The sequence below is a fragment of the Mustelus asterias genome, chromosome 11, assembly GCF_964213995.1.
Source record: "Mustelus asterias chromosome 11, sMusAst1.hap1.1, whole genome shotgun sequence".
NCBI classification, from domain to species: domain Eukaryota; kingdom Metazoa; phylum Chordata; class Chondrichthyes; order Carcharhiniformes; family Triakidae; genus Mustelus; species Mustelus asterias.
In genome coordinates, this window is record NC_135811.1 from 50,966,551 (window position 1) to 50,990,102 (window position 23,552).

The 23,552-nt window shown below is 43.5% G+C and overlaps 1 protein-coding gene across 1 annotated transcript in view; it reads left to right on the forward strand.

The window, feature by feature from the left end:
* The window catches only part of asah2 (N-acylsphingosine amidohydrolase 2), a 95,912-nt gene extending 74,534 nt beyond the window's left edge, over positions 1-21,378 (forward strand). The window contains exon 21 of the mRNA XM_078222924.1: positions 20,814-21,378. Within this exon, the coding sequence (XP_078079050.1) occupies positions 20,814-20,997 (184 nt within the window). The 3' untranslated portion in view covers positions 20,998-21,378. The remainder of the gene's footprint in view (positions 1-20,813) is intronic.
* Positions 21,379-23,552: the final 2,174 nt, after the last annotated feature.

Consider the following 23,552-nt stretch of genomic DNA (forward strand, 5'->3'; position numbering starts at 1 on the left):
GCATACTTGGTCTTTCACTCATAGCTGAACGGCTTTTCAGGAAACTGGAGCACCCGAAGGAAACCCACGCTGACGTGGGGAGAACGGGCAGACTCCACACAGACAGCGACCAGAATTGAACCTGGGTCCCTGGAGCTGTGAGGCAGCAGTGTTGACGTGCCACCGTGCTTCTTGCCCACTTTCACTTAGGTGCATTTTCTAAAAGCCTTCCTGTGCCCCCACGTATTACCAGGCAAAATTCATGTGACACAAATAGTCCAGACTAATCGCTGTCCGCAATCTTAAAATTTGGGCAAAGTAACAACAAGAGAAACCAAGAAGCAATCTTTGGAGAGGGTTGTGAGAAGGTGGCATGTACTGCCCCTGGTGGCCATAGACCCAGAAGAAATTGAGATGTTTAAAAGGAAGATAAGATATAGTGAAGCTCTCCATGATTGATTCAAGAGTTTAATTGTTGATTCAGCACCTCAGGTGCCTGCACACTGAGTGCCCTCAAATGCCCAGTAGCCTGAGGTTTCAGCTGTCACTCAATACACCTGAAGAACAAGCCGTTGTTCTCCTTTCCCCTTTAAAGATCTCCTCAGGATGAAAGCATTGTTGGTATTTCTAAGGACTGCCGCATAATTTTATGAAGGAGGTTGCCATAAGACATAGGAGCAGAAGTAGGCCATTTGGCCCATTGAGTCTGCTCCGCCATTCAGTGAGATCATGACTGATCTGATGCGATAATCCTCAACTCGACTTTCCCGCCTTATTTCCATTACCCTTGATTTCCTTACTGATTAAAACTCTGTCCGTCTCAGCCTTAAACATGCTTAATTCAGCCTCAACAGCTCTCTGCTGTAAAGAATTCCACAAATTTACTAACCTAAGAGAAGAAATTCTTCCTCATCTGTCTTAAACGGGCAACGCCTTATTCTGAGGTGATGCCCTCTGATTCTAGACTCTCCTACAAGGGGAATTAATCTCTCAGCATCTACCTTGTCAAGGACCCTGATAATCCTATATATCTTAATAAGGTCACCTCTCATTCTTCTAAACTCCAATGGGTAAAGGCCCAACCACTCTGCACAACAGAATCTCTCCATATCTGGGATCAACCCAGTGAACCTTCCCACCATACCTTTCCCTTCGACAAGGAGACTAAAGCTGTTCACGGTATTCCAGGTGTGGTTTAACTACATTTACATATTGATGGAAGATATTCTTTTTGTTCTGAGCTTGCCATAGAATTGTTGGTTGTACAAATGCCTTACTGCATACAGATTATGATGCTCTATGTCTTGGGAAAGCCATTCATGTGAAGAATTACCACTGCCTCCTTTTCTGCTGCTGCTCAAACTGTCGCAAGGTACTTTATGGTAGGTTGCAGTTGACTTTTCACTGACTGGTGTCTGACAAAGCAGCCAACTCCTGAGATGTTCAATATGATCCTGAACCTCTCATCCATTGCACCGCTTGTCATGTCAAGGTTACTGATTTTGTTGCAGTGGAACACAATGGCTGAATTGATTTGTGGCATTAGGGGGTTTTGCTTGATTGCTACGGAGCTATCAAGAGACCCACGGTACCTCTTTTCCGGAAGGCTCACAGAGCTATAAGCCAATCAGGCAATGGCAAGGCCACCTAATCCCCTGGAATCAAGACCCTAGAGGCAGAGGTCCCACCTGGCAAGAGCTGTCAGCCAATCAGAGGACACCCCAGGGGTCCCAGGATTGGGGAGGACCCAGGCTACAGGTACGTTATGTGGGAAGGTGGGTGTTGAGAGGAGAGGGAGCAGGAGGTTCAGAAGCAAGTAGAGAGATGGCTCTGTGCTCCCTGCCCCCACTTCCTGATGTCCAGTTCTTCGATCCGGCATCAAGCACCTTTATCGAGGGGAGCAGGGTCCAGGTACATTATCCATCTAATTACATGCCTGTTCTGTTTCTAAGTTGACCACTAAACAGCACAGAAGAGTCCTCCCAATGGCCTTTGCTTAATCCTAGTCTGAGCTTCCTACTTTCCCTAGCTTTCTGGTCTCCCTTTCCTCATTGTGGCCCTCTGAGATGTCCAGTTATAGCTGTTTCCCCATTGCCTGAGTGCAGAAAACTCATTTGCGTGATTCACTAGTTTCAGTGGAGGTCTTGTGTATCAGTTGGCAGCACCCCTGCCCCCCAGAGGAAAGGGCCCGGGGTCAAACTCCCACAGAAGGAGTGTTCACAGTGTGATTGAACCGACTGTTTTCCAGCACACTGAAAATCCTTTTCACACTCAGCACCGTGCCCAAAGGATAGAGCATAGAACAGTACAGCACAGAACAGGCCCTTCGGCCCATGATGTTGTGCCGAGCTTTATCTGAAACCAAGATCAAGCTATCCCACTCCCTATCATCCTGGTGTGCTCCATGTGCCTAGCCAATAACCGCTTAAATGTTCCTAAAGTGTCTGACTCCACTATCACTGCAGGAAACCCACACAGACACGAGGGGAATATGCAAACTTCACACAGACAGTGACCCGAGACTGGAATTGAGCCCGGGTCCCTGGCGCTGTGAGGCAGCAGTGTTAACTACTGTGCCATCCTTAAGTGATCACCATAGTGCATTGAAGGACTATTAATCTCCAACCACTCTCTGCGTAAAGAACCTACCTCTGATATCCTTCCTATAACTCCCACCATGAACCCTATAGTTATGCCCCCTTGTAATAGCTCCATCCACCCGAGGAAATAGTCTTTGAACGTTCACTCTATCTATCCCCTTCATCATTTTATAAACCTCTATTAAGTCTCCCCTCAGCCTCCTCCGCTCCAGAGAGAACAGCCCTAGCTCCCTCAACCTTTCCTCATATGACCTACCCTCCAAACCAGGCAGCATCCTGGTAAATCTCCTCTGCACTCTTTCCAAGCGCTTCCACATCCTTCTTATATTCTTACAATTCTCTTGCCAGCGGGATCTTTGAAACCTTCTCCAGTGAAATGGAAATCCCCAAGAATAGTATTTAAGCAAAGTATTCCCCACGATGTAGAAGAAGATACGAAACTCAGCGTGTTTGTTTGTTTGGATGGTGCAGTAGAAACATTGTACTGAAATTCCAGGGCGTGGGAAAGTAGAATTCCTGGCTCGCTGAGTGTCCCAAAACTAAGGAATTGTTTTAAGAGTCCAAGCTGGTAGTCCAATTATTGTAAGAAGTTTAACAACACCAGGTTAAAGTCCAACAGGTTTATTTGGTAGCAAAAGCCACACAAGCTTTCGAGGCTCTGAGCCCCTTCTTCAGGTGAGTGGGAATTCTGTTCACAAACAGAACTTATAAGACACAGACTCAATTTACATGAATAATGGTTGGAATGCGAATACTTACAACTAATCCAGTCTTTAAGAAACAAAACAATGGGAGTGGAGAGAGCATCAAGACAGGCTAAAAAGATGTGTATTGTCTCCAGACAAGACAGCCAGTGAAACTCTGCAGGTCCACGCAACTGTGGGAGTTACAAATAGTGTGACATAAATTCTGATTCTAGGATCGCATGATAAAGACTCAGGAGGAAAAAAGCAGAAATATTTATGTGAAATAGTGTGACATAAACCCAATATCCCGGTTGAGGCCGTCCTTGTGTGTGCGGAACCTGGCTATCAGTTTCTGCTCCGCGACTCTGCGCTGTCGTGTGTCGCGAAGGCCGCCTTGGAGAACGCTTACCCGAATATCAGAGGCCGAATGCCCGTGACCGCTGAAGTGCTCCCCAACAGGAAGAGAACAGTCTTGCCTGGTGATTGTCGAGCGGTGTTCATTCATCCGTTGTTCTGTTTGTGAACAGAATTCCCACTCACCTGAAGAAGGGGCTCAGAGCCTCGAAAGCTTGTGTGACTTTTGCTACCAAATAAACCTGTTGGACTTTAACCTGGTGTTGTTAAACTTCTTACTGTGTTTACCCCAGTCCAACGCCGGCATCTCCACAGTCCAATTATTAACAGGCATTAATCAGTTAAATTTACTGTTTTTGTTAACATCGTTGATGTGTTTTGGAGGGGAAGGGTTCCTTGGAGATTAATAGTCCTTCAATGCACTATGGTGATCACTTAAGGATGGCACAGTAGTTAACACTGCTGCCTCACAGCGCCAGGGACCCGGGCTCAATTCCAGTCTCGGGTCACTGTCTGTGTGAGGTTTGCATATTCTCCTCGTGTCTATGTGGGTTTCCTCCGGGTGCTCCGGTTTCCTCCCACAGTCCAAAATGTGCAGGTTAGGTGGATTGGCCATGCCCAATTGCCCTTTAGTGTCAGGGGGACTAGAAGGATAAATATGTGGGGTTACAAGGATAGGACCTGGGTGGAATTGTTGTCGGTGCAGACTCGATGGTCTGAGTGGCCTCCTCTGCACAGTAGGGATTCTATGACTTAAACAACAAGTATTTATATAGCATCTTTAATGTGGTAAAACATCCCAGGCTTTATATGTGACTATTTTATTGCTAAAATAAACAAGGCCGAAGTCTCTGGCTTCTCACGTATTACTGAGATTTACAAAGTGACCTTTGTAATTTTCAAATCTGAAGACTTTGTCCTGAAGTAAATACCTCCAAAAATATAATTAGAGCAATGACCTTTCTATTTCCTTACAGAAAATGTTCCTTTCTATCATGTTTATATTTCAAATCTAATTTGTTTAGATGCAAATAACTTTCAACCCATGGACAAATTTTTATGGTTACAGTAAAAAAAAACTTCAATTTCTATAGCGCCTTTCACAGCCTCCAAAGTGCATTCCAGCCAATTAAGTATTTCTGAAGTATTATCATTGTTGTCATGTAGGAAATGCAGCAGTCAATTTGTACACCGCAAGCTCCCATAACCAGCAGCGGAATAGTGACCGGGTAAATTGCTTCACTGCTTTCGGTTGAGGGCCAGGTTGGCGATGACAGCCGGGAGAACTTCTTCGAGATAATGTCGTGGGGTCTTTCGCCCCCTCCTGAGAGGTTAGACAGGGCTTTGGTCTAATGTCTTGTATGAAAGACAGCAACAGTTCAGCATTTCCTCAGCACTGCACGGGAATGGAAGCCTAGATTAGATTAGAGCCTGTGCTGTAAGGTTCTATGATCATTTATAACAAAATGTCATTCGCATTTCCCTGTATGCCAAATTTGACAAGATTCCAGTTAGAATCAGGTTGTTCAAAATCGTTAGTCTACTTAACTGACTGACTCTAAATCAACCTTGTTCTTGTGACTGCTTTGCTGCCAGATTAATCCTGTGTCCCTCGATGCCCATGGACTAAAGCAGTCATGTTGATACTTGAATATCAATGGAACAGCTGGCCTTTCTACGTGTAACTTTTGGCTTGTGTGGGCCTATCATGAAATGTCATAGGAAACATCCTGGGATTGTTACTGATTCTATTAGGTTCTTCCATCTGTAGGTCTATTTGCTAACCTTGATTTGGTTTGTATACAGTTAAATTCATTGTACTAAAGCTTCTCCTTAACTACTCCACCAGTCAGGCATCGGGGAACAGCTCTTTATTAGGTCCACTTGCTCCACACTCCAAACGTTGACTGCCCACACAGGGTGGTTCCCAACAGCTTACCCCACACCCAAGTTCACATAACCCATTCCCTTAAAGGGGTTATGCCCCAACATACATAACCTATACACATGTTCCATTGAACGAATAATGTTAATGGCTGCAAGTTCGGGAAGCTTTTTGGTCCCACTATTCAATTATCAAATTAATTTGAAAACCTGAACTAATAATCCGGAGAACACGAGTTCAAATCCTACAGTGCCAGACTGAGAATTCAGTTTTTTAAACATATTTGGAAATACACAACACTTCTCAGCAAAAGCGATCAGCTGCTTGTTAAGAATGCAACTGCTTTACTCTTGTCATTAAGGAAGGAAAATGCCATCTTGTGGTTAATATGTGATTCCACTTCCACACCAATATGATTGACCTAAAGTCAGCCAGTCATATAAAACCACTAACACCATCTGAGGGCAACGAAGAGTGGGCAATAAATGTTGGCATTTCCAAAAACACTCTCCTCTCAAGACCAAAACCCACATCCTAAGACTCGTGCATAAATCACAAAAAGCTAGCATGCAAGTTCAGCAGGTAATAGGAAAGGCAAATTAAATGTTGACCTTTATTTCAAAGGAAATAGAGTATAAAAATAGGCAAGTCTTGCTAAAACTATACATGGCACGAGTTAGACCATGCTTGTAATGTTGTGAACAGTTTTGTTCCCTTATCTATGGAAAGATACACTGGCATTGGAGCTAGTCCAGAGAAGGTTCACTAGGTTGATCCCAGGTATGGACTGATTTTCTTATGAGGAGCGGTTGAGTAGGTTGGGCCTTTACTCATTGGAGTTTGGATGAATGAGAGGTGACCTTATTGAGACATATTGGATTCTCAGAGGGCTTGACAGGGTAGATGCTGAGATGTTGTTTCCCTTCATGGGAGAGCCTAGGACATGGGGGCATAATCTCAGAGTAAGGTGTCCCCCATTTAAGACAGAGATGAGGAGGAATTTCTTCTCTCGGAGGGTAGTGATCTGCGGTATTCTTTACTGCAGAGGGTGTAGAGCTGTTCAGGACTGAGATAGACAGATTTTTAATCAGTAAGCGAATCAAGGGTTCGGGGGATAAGGTGGGAAAGTGGAGTTGAGGATTGAAATATCAGATCAGTTATGACCTCATTGAATGGCAAAGCAGACTTGATGGGCCAAATGCCAAATTTTGCTCCTATATCTTCTGGTCTTATGAATAAAATTAATTCTGACATATTCATTTCTGCAGCTGCATTTTTCTACTTTTAGATGGGGCTTAATAAGCCCCAGGGGCAGTACATTCCCATAATATATTTATATATACAGCTGCCAAAGCAATATTGCACTTGGTGGAAAATTTGTTTCATTCTGACCCTGGAGAATGCTATGGAAGGTCCACTAGTATTTGCTGACAGTTTGGGGTTTGACTTTAATGTTGGACTCTGTGGGTCCGATTTTACCATTTTGATTCTAAGTGCTGAAACTGGGAGTGTTTCAGATCCGACTTTTAGACCCGTTCTCCGGCGCCCCCATACGCACTCTGCCTGAATAAAAAATCAGTGATTCCGAATCGCGCTGCAGAAGCCTGTGGGCGGGGCTTATCATGCCCAGAACGCTGGGGCTCCGATCGGAGCCTTCAACTCCGCATGCACCGTAACAAAAATAGAAAAACGCTCCCTGCCACATCGCTCCCAGGCCCAATAATGCCTCCCCGGCCCCTACAGATATTGCCCCACCCCCACAACATAACTGACCCCCTTATCCACCCCCCCCCCCCCCAACCTCACCAGCCAGGCCGATCGCGGCCCCCTGCCTCCATTCCCCCCACCGATCGCACGCAGAGTGGCAGCGATCCCACCCGGCCCCCCCAACAGAGTGATCTGACCCACCTCCCTCCCTCCCCCCCCCCCCCCCCCCAACAGAGAGCGATCTGACTCTCTTCACCCCCCCCCCCCTCCCCTCCACTGCCACCACCAATCTGAGTCAGAGCCGCCTGAAACTCTGAACTTACCTCCTCAGAAGCTGGAGCGTCCAAATCGGACCTTTGCGCACCATGTCTTCTTCGCGCCAGGTCTGGACGGGCGAACACGGTGCAAGGGGGGAAGTGCTGGTAAGTTTGGATGTGCAGTCCATTAAGTCAATTTAAATGCATTTAAATTGATGTTGCACCCGTTTCGGGCGCGGTCCAGACGGCGGCCATTTTCGGCCATTGGTGAAGGGGGAACGGGCACGGAGGCGGGTGCAGATTGCGCTACTCGCCTCATGCCCGGCTTTACCAAGTTTTCACGCCTGAAAACGAGCACAACTTGATGGTAAAATTGGGCCCTGTATGTTGGATTTCTTAGTGGATCAACAAATTATAGAAACTTTTCTCGAATCGAGTGTGCACTGTCTAGCTCAGGTCGTTAGCGTACGTCCCCTGTACACTCGAGATTGAAGGTTCAACCCCTAAATTAGTACAATCTGCGACTTGAACAAGTTTGGATTAATGAAAGAAAGCCAACACGAATTTCTTAAAAGCAAATTATATTTATCCAACATCATTGAATTTTTTTAAGTGAGTGTAATGGTGGTTGATGTGGTGTTATGTGGACTTCCGGAAGTGACACACAAAAGGCGTCATAGAATCCCTACAGTGCAGAAGGAGGGCACCTTACCCAGGCCCTATCCCCATCTTTGGCAGACCTGTGCAACCAATTTACCTACTCTGACCCATTCTATTTTCTCAGACAGCAGCTTTTAAAACTTCATGAAGATGATCAACTTGCACAATAGAAATTCAGGTACTGGTTTGCCAGGTTAACAGTTGGGTCAGCAAGTTTGCATTCAGGGTTCCACAGAAGCTACGTGGCAACCAGCCGAGGTGACAAGGATTTGTTCAGAATCAAGCTCCTACAAAGTCATTGCACACACAGACATAATAGTGAGGCATCACCAAGGACTGATCCATTCCAGCTCCTCAGCCACCATACAAACCGACTGCATGTAGGACAAGACCCCAAATGTAACCAGGAACAACATCCAAGAATGGCAATCTCACACATCACTGTGAATAACTGAAGAAACCAAGATTACCATTGCAAGATCAGGACATACAAAGATTACTTTTATGCTTTTGAGATCCTAGATTAATTTCTATACATCTGTATAATGGTAACTAAACATGAACATGTATTGGAGGGAAGTATAATTGAAAAGAAATTGGGGGGGGGGCGGTTGTAAGATGACTTTAAGGGATCACAGTATGACATCAAGGGGCGGCACGGTGGCACAATGGTTAGCACTGCTGCCTCACAGCGCCAGGGACCCGGGTTCAATTCAGGCCTCAGGTGACTGTGTGGAGTTTGCACATTATCCCTGTGCCTGCGTGGGTTTGCTCCGGTTTCCTCCCATAGTCCAAAGATATGCAGGTTAGGTGGATTGGCCATACTAAATTGCCCCTTAGTGTCAGGCAGATTAGCAGGGTAAATACATGAGGCTACGTGTATAGGGCCTGGGTGGGATTGTTGTCAGTACAGGCTCGATGGGCTGAATGGCCTCCTTCTGCACTGTAGGGATTCTATGATCACTAGAAGAGAAATGTGTCCTGTGATCCAATCTCAGTTTCACTTTTACTTTGAGCAGACCACAGCACAGACAGCTCTGCTTATGTGTCTTCAAGCTTTATACTTATATTACAACTGTTCTGAAGTACTTAATCTTAATAAATGACCCTACAAGGTGTTTACCCAATCCCTGAAGAGCAATCATTGCCTTGTGTCTTCTGCGGTAAATAAGCCTAAGATAGTGGACCTTTTTGTCACGTTATTACAATGATATATGATATGATATATGGTGGCACAGTGGTTAGCACTGCTGCCTCAGCACCAGGGTTCCAGGTTTGATTCCAGCTTTGGGTGACTGTGTGGTGTTTGCACGTCTTCCCTGTGTCTGCGTGGGTTTCCTCTAAGTGTTCCGGTTTCCTCCCACAGTCCAAAGCTGAGCAGGTTAAGTAGATTGGCCATGGTAAATTGTCCCTTAGTGTCCAAAGATAGATGGGTTAGCCATGGTAAATGTATGGGGTTACAGAGATAAGGCAGAGGGGAGGGCCTGGGTAGGATATTCTTTCGGAAAGTCGGTGCAGACTCGATGGGCCACATGGGCCCTCTCTGCACCGCAGGGATTCCATGGTTATTCCGTGGTTATATATATGAATGGTTTGAGAGAGAAAGGGCTTCAGCTGCTTGATCAATTGGAGGTGGTGTGGTTGTTCTTGGAACAGAGGGGTGAGAACAGATCTGATTGATGTGTTTAAATTCATGAGGGTAGACTGGGAGAAACTGTTTCCACTGGTGGAAGGGTCTAAGACTGGAGGGCACAGATTGGCAGACATCTAAAGGTGACATGAGGAAAAACCTTTTTGCACAGTGAGTGGTTAGGATATGGGCACGCACAATTTAAGAATATTGCGGAGGCAGATTCAATCGTGCCTTCCAAAAGGGGGTTATCAATAGATAAAGTACTTGAATGGAATAGAAATGCTGGGTTATAGGAAAGGAGCAGGGGAGTGGGAATAATTAGATAACTCTTTGAAAGAGCCTGCATGTGTACTATGACCCAAATGGCTGCTTCTGTGCTTGCATGATTCCAATGTAAACACAGGTGGAATATTTCACAGAGAGAAGTAATCTGTAGGCCTGGTGGCAATCCTGTTTGAGCAATAATTGTTTTGATGTGATTCAGAATTCAATTCTAATGCTGCCCGTGTAACTCAACTGCCTCATTCTTAGACAATAATTATATCTTAAAGCAGATTTGGTCTGACTGCCATTGACAGTTATTGTCATTAACTCACAAACCGATACCCTCCCAGCTGTACAGCGTGTGAAGTCGTGATGGTACAGTCCTGAAGTTGTTTATCTGAATGAGTTACTCTTGCAAAGTCTCTTTCTCCTTTAGTTCAGCATTGGGAAAACATCAACAACATTGGGCAGCAAAACCCGACTGATGAAGTGAAGACTGAGCTTATTTAATATGTTAACAGTGCAAAATCAAACAATAGTCTCACAGAAAAACTCTGGGTTCTAATTGTGATAATGAAACAGGGAATATTTGGGACAAAGAATGGTTAGGCCATTCTGCTCCTCTGCAAAAAGAATGGAGCGAGTCCCATTCCCCAGCCCTTTCCCGATAGCCCTGCCATTTTTTACCTTCTGGTGATTGTCCAATTCCCTTTTGAAAGCCACAATTTAGTCTGTCACCCCTCTTTCAGGCAGTTCATTCCAGATCCTAATCACTCACTGAGTAAAAACAGCTTTTATTCATGTCACCTTTAGTTCTTTTGCCAATCATCTTATACCTGCATCATCAAACCTTTCGCCAATGGGAACAGTTTCTCTCTGTCAAGACCCCTCATGATTTTGGACGCATCCATCAAATCTCCTCTCAACTTTCTCTGGAGAGCAGTCCCAGACTCTCCAATCTGTCCTTGTAACTGAAGTCCTTCATCCCTCAAATCATTCTCATCAATCTTTTCCCTACCCTCTTGAAAGCCTTCAAATCCTTCTTAAAATGCAAGAACCAGAATTGGACATGCTGTACCAGTCGAGTTCAGCCAGTGTTTGGGAAAGGTCATTGTAACTTCTTGTCTTTATTTATAAAGTCCAAGTTTCCATGGGACTTGAGCCAATTCTTGTTGATAATGAAAATCAAACTTAAAACTTAAAATATAATTGTAACACAATGAGAGGGCCCAGGAGATATTCCTGCCAGAAACAAATTGTCAAAACCTGCTGTATTATTTATGGCTCTTTTGCTGTTTACAGATTCTTTTGATTAATCTATGGACTGACTTGATAGTCTAGTGAAAGCAATGGATGGACATTGAAGACATTATACCACCCATTGCAATTTTCCCTTTGCATGAACCACAGTTGATGTTATAGATAGTATCATATTCTAGGTATTATCATATCCAACCACTCGGATAAACCCACAAGTGTGTATTTCAAAATAGACTTTATTTACACTTTTAATTTAATCCCGTGATGTCCTACACATATCATTAGTGAGTTATGGGTATATTAACGATATAACTAATATACCTGGAGTAAAAACTCAATAGAATTGCTATTGTAATGCGAACTGCACACTGTGAATTCTACATTATGCAGCATTCAAAAATATTGCCATGGCAACACATTAAAGTTGATTTGTTTTGACGCAGACCGGCCATCAATTAAACATCTTCCACCTTGCTCAGGATAAGTATTATTTAACATAAAATAAAATTACAGTGAGTAAATCAGCTTACTCTGAGGCAGTCATCACTACAGCTTCTTATTAAAAGACACTTTGTATTATCCTGACCAAATGTCTCCAGGTGGTACTTATCATAGTACATAATTAAGTCCCAGACATATTGAGCATGTTATTCCCCAAGTCCAGACCTTCCTGCCTGGAGCACTGTCTATGGAGTCATTTCAATCAAGGTGAACCCATATTTCTGCAGCCCTTGTATTAGTACTGATTTGAACAGAAGACTGAATATGGCTCATGAAAATCTGCAAGCATGACTGTAAAGACACAAGCTGTGTAGAGTAGATAAAAGGATGTCTAATTAGCGAAAATGTTATTGGTCTAGTAATTGCTCTTTAGGTGAGATGTCAAGCCAAGGTCCTGTCTGGTGTGACAAAAACATCTAATTTCATAATTGAGCAACTTTTAGCTATGGGGAAATTGAATTTTGAAATGTAAGTTAAGTGGAAGAAAGTCTGGCTTCGGGGAATTGGTAAATGCCTTGAAGATAATTACTATTCAAACGATAGTCCATGTTTACTTAATGAGGTCAGAGTTGGAATTGGGAAAGACTGAGCAATAGAATGAGCTTGGTGGAGCTGAGGTGCCTGCATAATAAGGGGTCTTAATAAGAGATTTAAATTGTTCCCTGTTGAAAGCAAAGGGTAAACAAATGAAGATCTTGAACTATCCATGTAACTTTCAGAACAAAACACAAGTTTGGAAGTGGAAGTTATTTGGTTGAAATCTTTACGTGGGGCTTCCTCACTGGGCCACGTCGGGGTAGATTGCAGGGAGGGAGTCTTTTGTGTTGGGTTTGTTTGTATGGTTTCTCACAGAAACAAGTGAGTGAGCTTGGAAGGCTGTGAGAAGGCAGTTGAGTATTGGAAGACAGCCTGAGCAAGGAGCATAGAGGCCATTAAGTATCAGGGGTATTCATGGGTTGGAGACACTGAGTGGGGCTTTTGTTCGGAATGAAAATTTCAAATTCATGAGGAATTAAACTTTTCAGATCTACTCGGTAAAACTAGTGGAAGAAATTAGTAGTGGAATCCTTGCAAAGTGAGAGAGCTCTGGAAATCTAAATGCCAGACTGGGAAACTGAGGAGAGTCAAAGTGAATTCCTGAGAGCTGAGGCACACCTTGGTTTGGTCCCAGGAGAAATTAAAGAACCTTCAAGATCCTGGAAAATAACTCTTAGGTGGAATTAAAAACAGAACAGGAAGCAATTTGATAGGATTAAGATTTACATAATATTGTGTTGAATTAAGAATTTGTTTAATTCTTATACCATACAAGTTTTTGTTTAAAATGTGAAACTGTGTGGCATAGTTGTTTCAGGAAATAGCTGGGAGTTATTCAGGAAATGACTGAAAGTTTGAATTTATTTAAAGCAGCAGTTTTAGCAGTGACGGGTTAAACCACCTGAAGAAAATTCTACTGGTGTAAGGCTACAGCAAGTATCTGGCAACTAAGAATGAAGGTTCCAGCAAAAGGACCAAGAGAGAGATGCAGAGAATTGTTACCATCTGGACTGCACTATCTGAAAGGTTTCTGAAAACTGATTCAGTAACAACTTTCTCAAGGGAATTTCAGGCAACTGAAATTATAAAATTTACAGGGATATGAAAACTGAGGGATGTGAAATGGTTCCACATTTTATATTCCATTTGCTGAAGACCACTCACTTAACCTGTCTTCGAAGCTTCTTTGTGTCCTCCTCACAGTTTACTTTCCCACCTAACTTTGTATCATCAGCAAATGTAGCTCAATTATACTCAGTCCCCTCACCTAAGTCATTGATCTAAGTTGTTAATAGCTGAGGCCCAAGCATTCCCCCTTGTGGCTTCTCACTAGTTACAGCCAGCCAAAAAAAATGACCTGTTCATTCTGTCCATTAACCAATCCTCAACCTGTGATCATATATTAGCCCATCCCATGAACCCTAATTTTGTTTTCTCTTTCTCTCTTTTTTTGAAGAGTGGGGTAACACTTCTTACCTTCCAGTTCTTGGAAACTGCTCTAGAATTTACAGAATTTTGAAAGATTAAAACCAATACACCCAATTCCTCTGCAGCTATTTACTTTAAAACCCTAGGGTACAGGATGTCAGATCCACAGAATTCACTGCCTTTAAGTTCTCCAGTGCTATTTTTGTTACTAATAGTAATGTTCTTCATTTCCACTGGGCCTTTAGATCCCTACATTTTTTGGACTATACTTTGACTCCTGCCATGAAAACATGGTAGATTTCAAAACGTGCTTGCCAGAGAGGGAGCGCAGCGAAGATTCACCAGACTGATTCCTGGGATGGCAGGACTGTTGTGTCGACTGGGCCTGTATTCACTGGAATTTAGAAGGATCGAAAGGGGATCACATTGAAATGTATATAATTCTGACAGGGCTGGACAGAGTAGAGGCAGGGATGTTTTTTCCTCTGGTTTGAGGGGGCTTGGAACAAGTGGTCACAGTCTTAGGATATGGGGTAAGCCATTTAGGACTGACATGAGGAGGAATTTCTTCACCCAGAGGGTGGTGAACCTGTGGAATTCTCTACCACAGAAGGCTGTGGCAGCCAAGTCACTGAATATGCTGAAGAAGGAAATAGATTTCTGGACTGTAAAGTATGGGGAGAGTGCGGGAGCATGGCATTGAGATAATGGATCAGCCATGATCATATTAAATGGCGGAGCAGGCTCAAAGTTGATGTACTCCTAATCTTATTTTCTATATTGCTAACAGATACAAATATTCATTGCAGGTACACAGTTACTGGCTGGAATTTTACCGCCTCGCCTGCCCCAGAATTCAGCATTTTCCATTGGCCTCGGGCGGGATTTTACGAGCCTCAGGCAGATGAGGTCATAAAACCAGCAACTCTCTCTCAGATTTCCAGCAATTGAAGGCCCAATGTTGTGGCGTTGTTTCTCTGCCTGAGCTTGAGGATTTTTAATGTAAACTGACTTATCGTCATGTATTGACGTTCAGTTTGCCTGGCCGGCTGCTGCTTGCTCCGATGTATGTGACAAACTCCAGGGGCTGAGACTCTTTATTGCTTCAAAAAGTAAACTTCAGCGTACCGACCCTGTGAGTGAAGTAAGCCATGGAGGAGTACATGCACTTCTAAATGGCTTGTCTGCCTCTGTTACAGTGTCCACACAGATCATTTACTCAAACTCACTCTCTCCCCCCACCGCCCTCCCCGAGCCTTTTAGGTATCTTGAAACCAGCATGATGAACTTTACTTGAATGGATTTTTCCTCCTTTATTTTAAATTCCTGCAGTGATGAACTTTAGCAAATGCACCCCCTCCGCTCCCCCCACCCCCCTCCTCCCCTCCTTTAAAAGCAAATTCTGCGGTGAAGCGCTTTTCTGACTGGATGCTAAAATGGAAATCATTACGGGTTGACAGGATAAAATATTGGAAGGTAAAGACCAGGAGCGGAGCACTGTCAAACCATTTTATCGTTTGCTTTGAACTTCAATCTGCTTACAAGGGAGTGAAGGGCGCACAAACATCAATTAAAACTGTGCAAAAGGTGTCTGGCGTGAGGATTTAAAGGAATTCTAAAAATAAATGCGAGCTGCTGGTTTGAGTGTATGAAGGGAGGAATTGGATGATTTGTGCCGTGGCTTCATACTTCTGACCCAGTAAGTAAGTGCAGTGACGTAAACCATAATAAAATCATAGGTATAAATCCAACATCTTTTGGGGAGATGGCGGGGGGAGTGGTTCTGTAGTTTTAAAACTAATTTCACCCTCAATTGGTCACAGGCCAGTTTAAATGCATTTGCAATACAACACATGACCCTGAATTCGTGTTGCCCTCTGTGGTTACCGTGGTAATTTAGAAGGAAAATGTCTTTGTAAATATATGTCCGTCGGTCTCAAAATGAGAACTTGAAGCGTCATGTTGTTGCCTGCGTTTTTCTTAGCTGTGAGCATTGTATATCATTGGCTGTAGGCATCTGAAGCAACATTATCTCATTTATACCAGGCGGGTTTTAAAAATAGGAACATTAGAACTTGTCCCTGGCCTATTTAAATAGTCCCAGTGCAATGTTTACCAGCATTATCTAAAAGGTTTGAACTGATGTTGAGAAACTGTAGTCCAGATGCCCCATGGAACCTGGCCTGCTGAAGCTGGTTCAGTGACCTCTGACAATCCTCCTCTGACTCAGGGGTCTGTAAGGGACTTCCATCACAGAGAATATTAACACAGTCTGATTGCTGAGACTGAGAGCCACTGTTATCTTGCATTGATAATAATTGCTAGCAGTGTGAATTTGAACAGACTTCAGAAGATTGTCACCATTCAAACCATACTCTGCATGGCGATAGGGATACGGGAAGTATGTTGCAAAACTAGAAATGATTTAAGATGCAAAATAAATGTGCTTAAAAGTGCAGTTAGAGTCATAAAGTCAGAGAGATATACAGCACGGAAACAGACTCTTTGGCCCAACTTGTCCATAAAAACATTGAATCTATTCAAGAGGCAGCTAGATATAGCACTTGGGGTGAATGGATCAATGGTTATGGATTGAAAGCAGGATTAGGCTATTGAGTTGGATGATCAGCCATGATCGTGATGAATGGCGGAGCAGGTTCAAAGGGCCAATTGGCCTCCTCCTATTCCTATCATCTATATTTCTATGTTTCTATACCGACAAGGTTTCCTAAACTGAACTAGTCCCATTCGCCTGCATTTGGCCCATACCCCTCTAAACCGTTCCCATGCTTGTACCTGTCTAAATGTCTTAAATAGCCAGGGTGACCAGAATTGTATGCAGTACTCCAAATGTGGCCTTACCAATGTCTTGTACAGTTGGAACATAACGTCTCAACTCCTGTACTCGCTGCTAATCTTTGACTTGGTACATACGAGCGTATGAATTAAGAGCAGCAATAGGCCAGTCAGCGCCTCGGCTTGCTCCGCCATTCAATAAGATTATGGTTGATCTGATAGCAATCTCAACACCATGTTTCCGCCTACCCCTGATAACCTTTTACCCCCTTATTAACCAAGAATTTATCGATCTCTGCCTTAAAAATATTGAAAGACGATCCCACTGCCTTTTGAGAAAGAGTTCAAGAGACTCTCATCCCACTGAGAGAAATAAATTCTCCTCATCTCAGCCTTAAACGAGTGACCCCTTATTTTTAAACAGTGACCCCTAGTTCTAGATTCTCTGACAAGAGGAATCATCCTCTCCACATCCACCCTGTCAATACCCCTCAGGATCTTAAAGGTTTAAATATATTAAGTTAATAACGAGGGACAGCACGGCGGCACAGTGATTAGCACTGCTGCCTCACAGCGCCGGGGTCCCAGGTTCGATTCTGACTTTGGTCACTGTCTGTGTGGAGTTTGCACTTTCTCCCTGCGTGGGTTTCCTCCGGGTTCTCCGGTTTCCTCCCACAGTCCAAAGATGTGTAGGTTAGGTTGATTGGCCATGCTAAAATTGACCCTAGTGTCAGGGGGATTAGCAAGGTAAATGTGTGGGGTTACGGGAACAGGGCCTGGGTGGGATTGTGGTTAGTACAGACTTGATGGGCTGAATGGCCTCCTTCTGGACTGTAGGGATACTATGATTCTATGAAATGTGGATTTGTAGTTCAGTCATAGGAAGTTGTACGAGCTGATGGATTATACAGCTAAACTGAAAGTGTTCATGCTTTAATTGGTTACCACTTCAAAACCAACAGTGTTTGTGTAATGTCCGAACTATGTTAGGGGTTGTGGGGTTTACCAACAAGACAAGATGTGGTTTGCACATGTAGATTCAAACTAACGACAACAGATTTATTCCAGGACCTCTCGCCTATACAGAGAACAAACTGAAAGTAAAACCGCAACCTGTGCAACACCCTAATGACATCACCATCAAATCATGTGATCAGCTCTTAAAGCAACCTGCAACCCTCTTAAATATATAACTGGACTGCCGACAGAGGCAAATGAAAAGTTACCGAGTACTTTGGTTAGGGGTTGCCAACCCTTCCAGATTGCCCTGGAATCACCAGGAGTTGAAGTTTAATCTCCGAAACACTGCCATGAGCAAACCAGGAGAGAAATTATAGGCACGTTAATAAAACAGTTTTTCTTTCATTTTCCATTTATTAGTTTTAAAAATATTGGAGAGGTGATTAAAATGATGCTCATCTAACAGTTGAATATCATCAAATTGTTTGATCAGGAACCTGATGAAAGCTCTAGAGACATGTTCAACCACAATTAGAAACAGTTGACTTTCTGGTGCTCTCTGTAACCCAACTTATTAAAGTCAGTCATGTTAAAAAGGTTGTAAAAGGCGGAGTGGGTTTGATTAGGGAGTAGGATGGAGATTTATACAGAGGTAGCTGAGGTATTGCTGTCTTTACCAAGGAAGCCATGGGTGGAGATGCTGGCGTTGGACTGGGCTGGGCATCTGGAATTTGCAAAATCCTACTAACTGTCTCGGCTTGAGACAATTCATGCCTCTTTAACCTGTGATTATCCCTCTCTCCATGCTCACTGTTCGTACCTGTAAACTCTTTGATTACCTGTAAAGATTCGCATTCCAACCATTCTTCACATCCCAATCTGCAATTATCTTGCAATTGTGTCTCTGTCTATATATGCCGCGATTGTGAACCTACCTCCACTCACCTGATGAAGGAGCAGCACTCTGAAAGCTCGTGATTGGACTTTAACCGGATGTTGTGAGACTTTAACCTGATGTTGTGAGCTCATGGTGAAAGAAGTGGTAATTCAGACACTTGAAGGGTTTAGAATGAATATGAAGGAGGTATTGGCTCGGTTTTCTGTGCTTTTAAGTTGATAAGGCACCAGATGAGATGCATTCAAAGATACTGAGGGAAGAAAGTAGAAATTGCAGAGCCACTGGCCATAAATTTCCAGTCTTCCTTAGACTCAGGAATGGTGTCAGAGGTCTGGACATTTGTAACTGTTGCATGCTTTTCAAAAAAGATTATAAAGAAAAGTCCAGCAACGACATGAGAGCTGGTTTAATCTTGGTAATGGGGAAGATCTAGAAATGATAATTTGGTACAAAATTAATAGTCTCTTAGGTGAATGTGGGTTAATTAAGGACATTCAGTATGGATTATTAAGGGCAAATCATATTGAACTAACTTGTTGGAGGTTTGTTTTTGAATAGGTAACAGAGGGTTGATAAGGGTAATGATGTAGATGTGATGTAAATGGACTTCCAATAGACATTTGATAAAGTGTCTCACAAAACATTGTGGGCAAATCTATAACTCATGGAATAAAAGAGACAACAGTGACATGAATACAGAACTGACGGAGTGGCAGGGAACAGAGTCTTGATGAATGGTTGTTTTTTTGGACTGGAGGAAGGTTTCGAGTGCAACTCTCCGTGGGTTATTATTTCTGACCGAAACCAGGGCATAATTTAAAAATTTGTGGATGATATGAAATTTGGAAGCATCGTTAATGTGAGGAGGATAGTGTGGAACTTCAAGAGACATGGATCGGTGGAATGGATGGACAAGTAGGAGATGAAACAGTGCAGAGGAGTGTGAAATTATTTATTTTGATAGGTCAAATGCTGAGAGACAATACATAAGGGGCACAATTCTAAAAGAGGGATCAAAGGTGGATGTATATGTGCATACACCTTTGAAAGTGGCAGGATAGTTTAAGAGCGTAGTTAATATGGCAGACAGGATTAGAATAGTTTAGAATCCCTACAGTGCAGAAGGAGGCCATTCGGTCCATCGAGTCTGCACCAACAACAATCCCACCCAGGCCCTATCCCCGTCACTCTACATATTTACTCCACTAATCCCTTTAATCTTCGCATCCTGGGATATTCAGGGGCAATTTAGCATGGCCAATCAACCTAACCCGCATATCTATGGACTGTGGGAGGAAACTGGAGCACCCGGAGGAAACCCACGCAGACACGGGGAGAACATGCAAACTCCACGCAGTGACCTAAGCCAGGAATTGACCCAGGTCCCTGGAGCTGTGAGACAGCAGTGCTAACTACTGTGCCACCCATTCTAGGTTTTATTAATAGGGGCACAGAGTATAAGGGCCAGGTCATTTTGTTAAACTTGTTTAGAGCACTGGTTTGGCCTCTTCTGAAGCCCAGTTTCAGGTGCCACATTTTAGGAAAGGGGTGAAGGAATTAAAGAGAGTGCAGGAAAGATTCAGAAAAATGGTTCCAAGTATGTGGAAATTCAATCTTGTGGATAGATTGGAGTGGTTGCGACTGTTTTCCTGGGAGAAGAGAATGTATAGATGTGATTCGATAGAGGTATTCAAAATCATGAGGAGTCTGGACAGAGTGGCTAGGGAAACATTGTTCCCACTGGTGGACAGATCAAGAACAAGGAGCCACAGATGTAAGGTAATTGGCAAATGAAGCAGTAAAGACATGAGGAGAAATCTTTTCATGCAGTGCAGGGTTAGAATTGGGAATGTGTTGACTGAAAATGTGTTGGAGGCTGGGTCAATCAAGGCATTTGAGAGGGAATTGGATCGTTATCTGAAAAGGAAGAATGTGCAGGGCTACAGGAAGAAGGCCAGGGAGTGGCATCGGGTAAAATGTTCCTTCAGAGGGCCAGCGCAGACACGATGGGCCAAATGGCAGCCTCCTGCGCTGTAACGATTCTGAGATTCATGTATGGCAGACCGTCATTAATAAGTGGCTCCGACAGTTGTGGCTGTTGCATTGGAAGTTGATATAAACTTTCTCGGCAACACTATCTTAAAAACATTCAACCGCACATGGTGTTGCAGCGGTTCAGGAAGACAGCTCACTACCACCTTCTCGAGGGTCACCACCCAGGATGAATTTCTATCCCGGTGAATGCCAGTGGCACTCTCCCTGCGCACATTGATCAGCAAGCACTCTGCAGCTTGTTTCTCAATCCACTTAGTAATGTTAAAGTTGAGAGATTCTCTGCAGGTGACTGTGGCACTTCAGGTGATTTATTCTGTTTGCATTTTCTAACTGCAGTTTGTTTTTGTTTTCAGACTGTACTGGAACAAAGCACCGAAAGGTTATAGCAATGTCACAGTGGCCTGGTACATCCCTCACACTGCAGAGACTGGGACATACAAAATTCGTCACTTTGGCCATTGTAAGACACTCCAGTTACTGAAACCAGTCTTCACTCCTTACGAGGGCGTCTCTTCCCCGTTTGAAGTGAGAAAGTGAAACTCATAAACTATAACATCACCTTCTCATTTTTCAATTTACCATGGTGTAGGGCTGTGAATTTAAAAGATAAATCTGGGCATTATACCGATGGTCTGGTTGAATGATTCCCTGTTGACTGCCACAAAGCGCCTTCCTGGGACAGAAATAAGAAGGGAATTTTTGAAAAACATCGACAAATTGCAGTGACATCTGGAAGATTGCTTAACTTCCCCACGCTGAGTGTGTAGTTAATAATTAGTCAGTAAAATAAATGAAATAATAATATTGACAAAGCTGATTCTTCTCCCCCCCCCCCCCCCCCCCCCGCCTCCCCCGCAACACGCAGCCTTGGTTTTGATCAGGAATATTTTTCAATATGGTTTGTCCATTCAGATGAAAAGCAGATTTAAAATTCCTGAAATTATACTGACCATAACAAGTCATTATCTGGCATTCTCTTTGGTGATAATGGAATAATTGGTTGAATTCTTAAATAATTGGTATTCCCGAAGAAAGACTGTCAATTAATAAATGAAAATTAGATTCAATTAGATGTATTTGATTTGGCTTTTCTAATTGAAAGCACCAAATCATTAAACATGTACACAGTTATGTTACTGTTTAATTAAAATAAAACCGCATTAACAAAGCAAGTATGGCTTAGATTTTTAAACCTTGCATTAGCATGCTAATATTTAGTAGTTATTCTCTTCCTTCACTTATTATATTAAGCTGCCGTTGTGGTTAGGGTTGCAGACAGCCTCCAGTAAAAAGCTTAATGACTTCAGATGTGTAGATTAAAGGACATGTATAATTATTGACATTAAAAGGTGGGGAATTCTCGAGAGTTTAAGCAAAATGATTAAATGTAAATTTCTCAATGACGCATTATCCTTCTGCAGTATCTACTCGCAACTGTACAAGTGAAATGTTTTGGATTGAATTAAATAGTTTTCTTCATTATATTTGGATTAAAGAGGAACGCCAATTCTTAGTGGACAGATATCGTGCCAACCCTCACGATATTATAATGTGATCAAAACATAATATCACCACCTGGCCAACATTTTGCCAAAACACCGGGTGGGACTTTCTGGCTGCGCTCGCCCCAAAACCGAAAAATTCCACCCAAGGTCAACGAACCTTTGCATGGTCTGCCCCTCGCCCGCTATGATGCTCGTGGAATGGGAAAATTCCCCCCAACATGTCTGTGGCAGCCATCTTGAATTCATTGCCATATGTTCCAGCAATCGGTAATCATGCCGAGGTTTATCCTGATTTAAGTATGTTGATTGTTATCTCCTGACAGCACGGCGATTTCACCACCTTTCCAGTGAGTTTAAATTCAATCATCACTTTGTCATTGGTCAGATTTGCACGCAGAACTGATTTGTATGCTTAACCTTGCAAAAACTGGAAAATAAACCATTGTCTCCAGGGAAGAAACCATGTCCGAAGACCCTATTACCACAAATAAAGATTTAGTTGTGGGAAAAAAATGTACTGGTCAATCTGTTCTTCTAAAGAGTTGTTGCGAATTGACAGTAAATGTACAAATCAGAACGTGGGATTTCTGTTTGGAAGTTAGACGTGTACCATGAAACAATATTATCTCAGTTGGTAAACTCCATGTGCATTCTTAGAATCCCTACAGTGCACATAGAGGCCATTTGGCCCATTGAGTCTGCACCAACAGCAATCCCACCCAGGCCCTAATCCTGTAACCCTCACATATTTAGATATAGAACATAGAAACCCTACAGTGCAGAAAGAGGCCATTTGGCTCATTGAGTCTGCACCGACCACAATCCCACCCATGCCCTACCCCCATATCCCTACATATTTACCCGCTAATCCCTCTAACCTACATATCTCAGGATACTAAGGGGCAATTTTAGCATAGCCAATCAACCTAACCCACACATCTTTGGACTGTGGGAGGAAACCAGAGCACCCAGAGGTAACCACGCAGACACGAGATTGTGCAAACCCCACGCAGACAGTGACCCAAGCCGGGAATCGAACCCAGGTCCCTGGAGCTGTGAAGCAGCAGTGCTAACCACTGTGCTACCGTGCCGCCCCTGCTTATTTTACCCTGCTAATCCCCCTGACACTAAGGGGCAATTTACCATGGCTAATATTTACACTGCTAATCCCCCTGACACTAAGGGGCAATTTACCATGCCAAATCAACCTAACCCGCACATCTTTGGACTGCGGGAGGAAACTGGAGCACCCAGAGGAAACCCACACAGACAGTGGGAGAATGTGCAGATTCTGCATAGTCAGTGACCCGAGCCGGGAATCGAACCCGGGTCCCTGGTGCTGCGAGGCAGCAGTGTTACCCATTGTGCCACCGTGTGCTGCCAGCATAGGGTCAGTGTCTGCCGGGCAGAGTTCTGAAGTTGGCGTTGGGAGGGTTCATGGTGTGCAAGGCTGGGGAGGTTACAGGGATCGGATGGGACTAAACCATGGATCAATTTCAGCATGAGGGGACAGATTTTAAACTGTAAGCATTGAGAGGCCAGGAGCCAACGTACCTCAGCGAAGACTGCAGTGTTGGATGAGCAGGA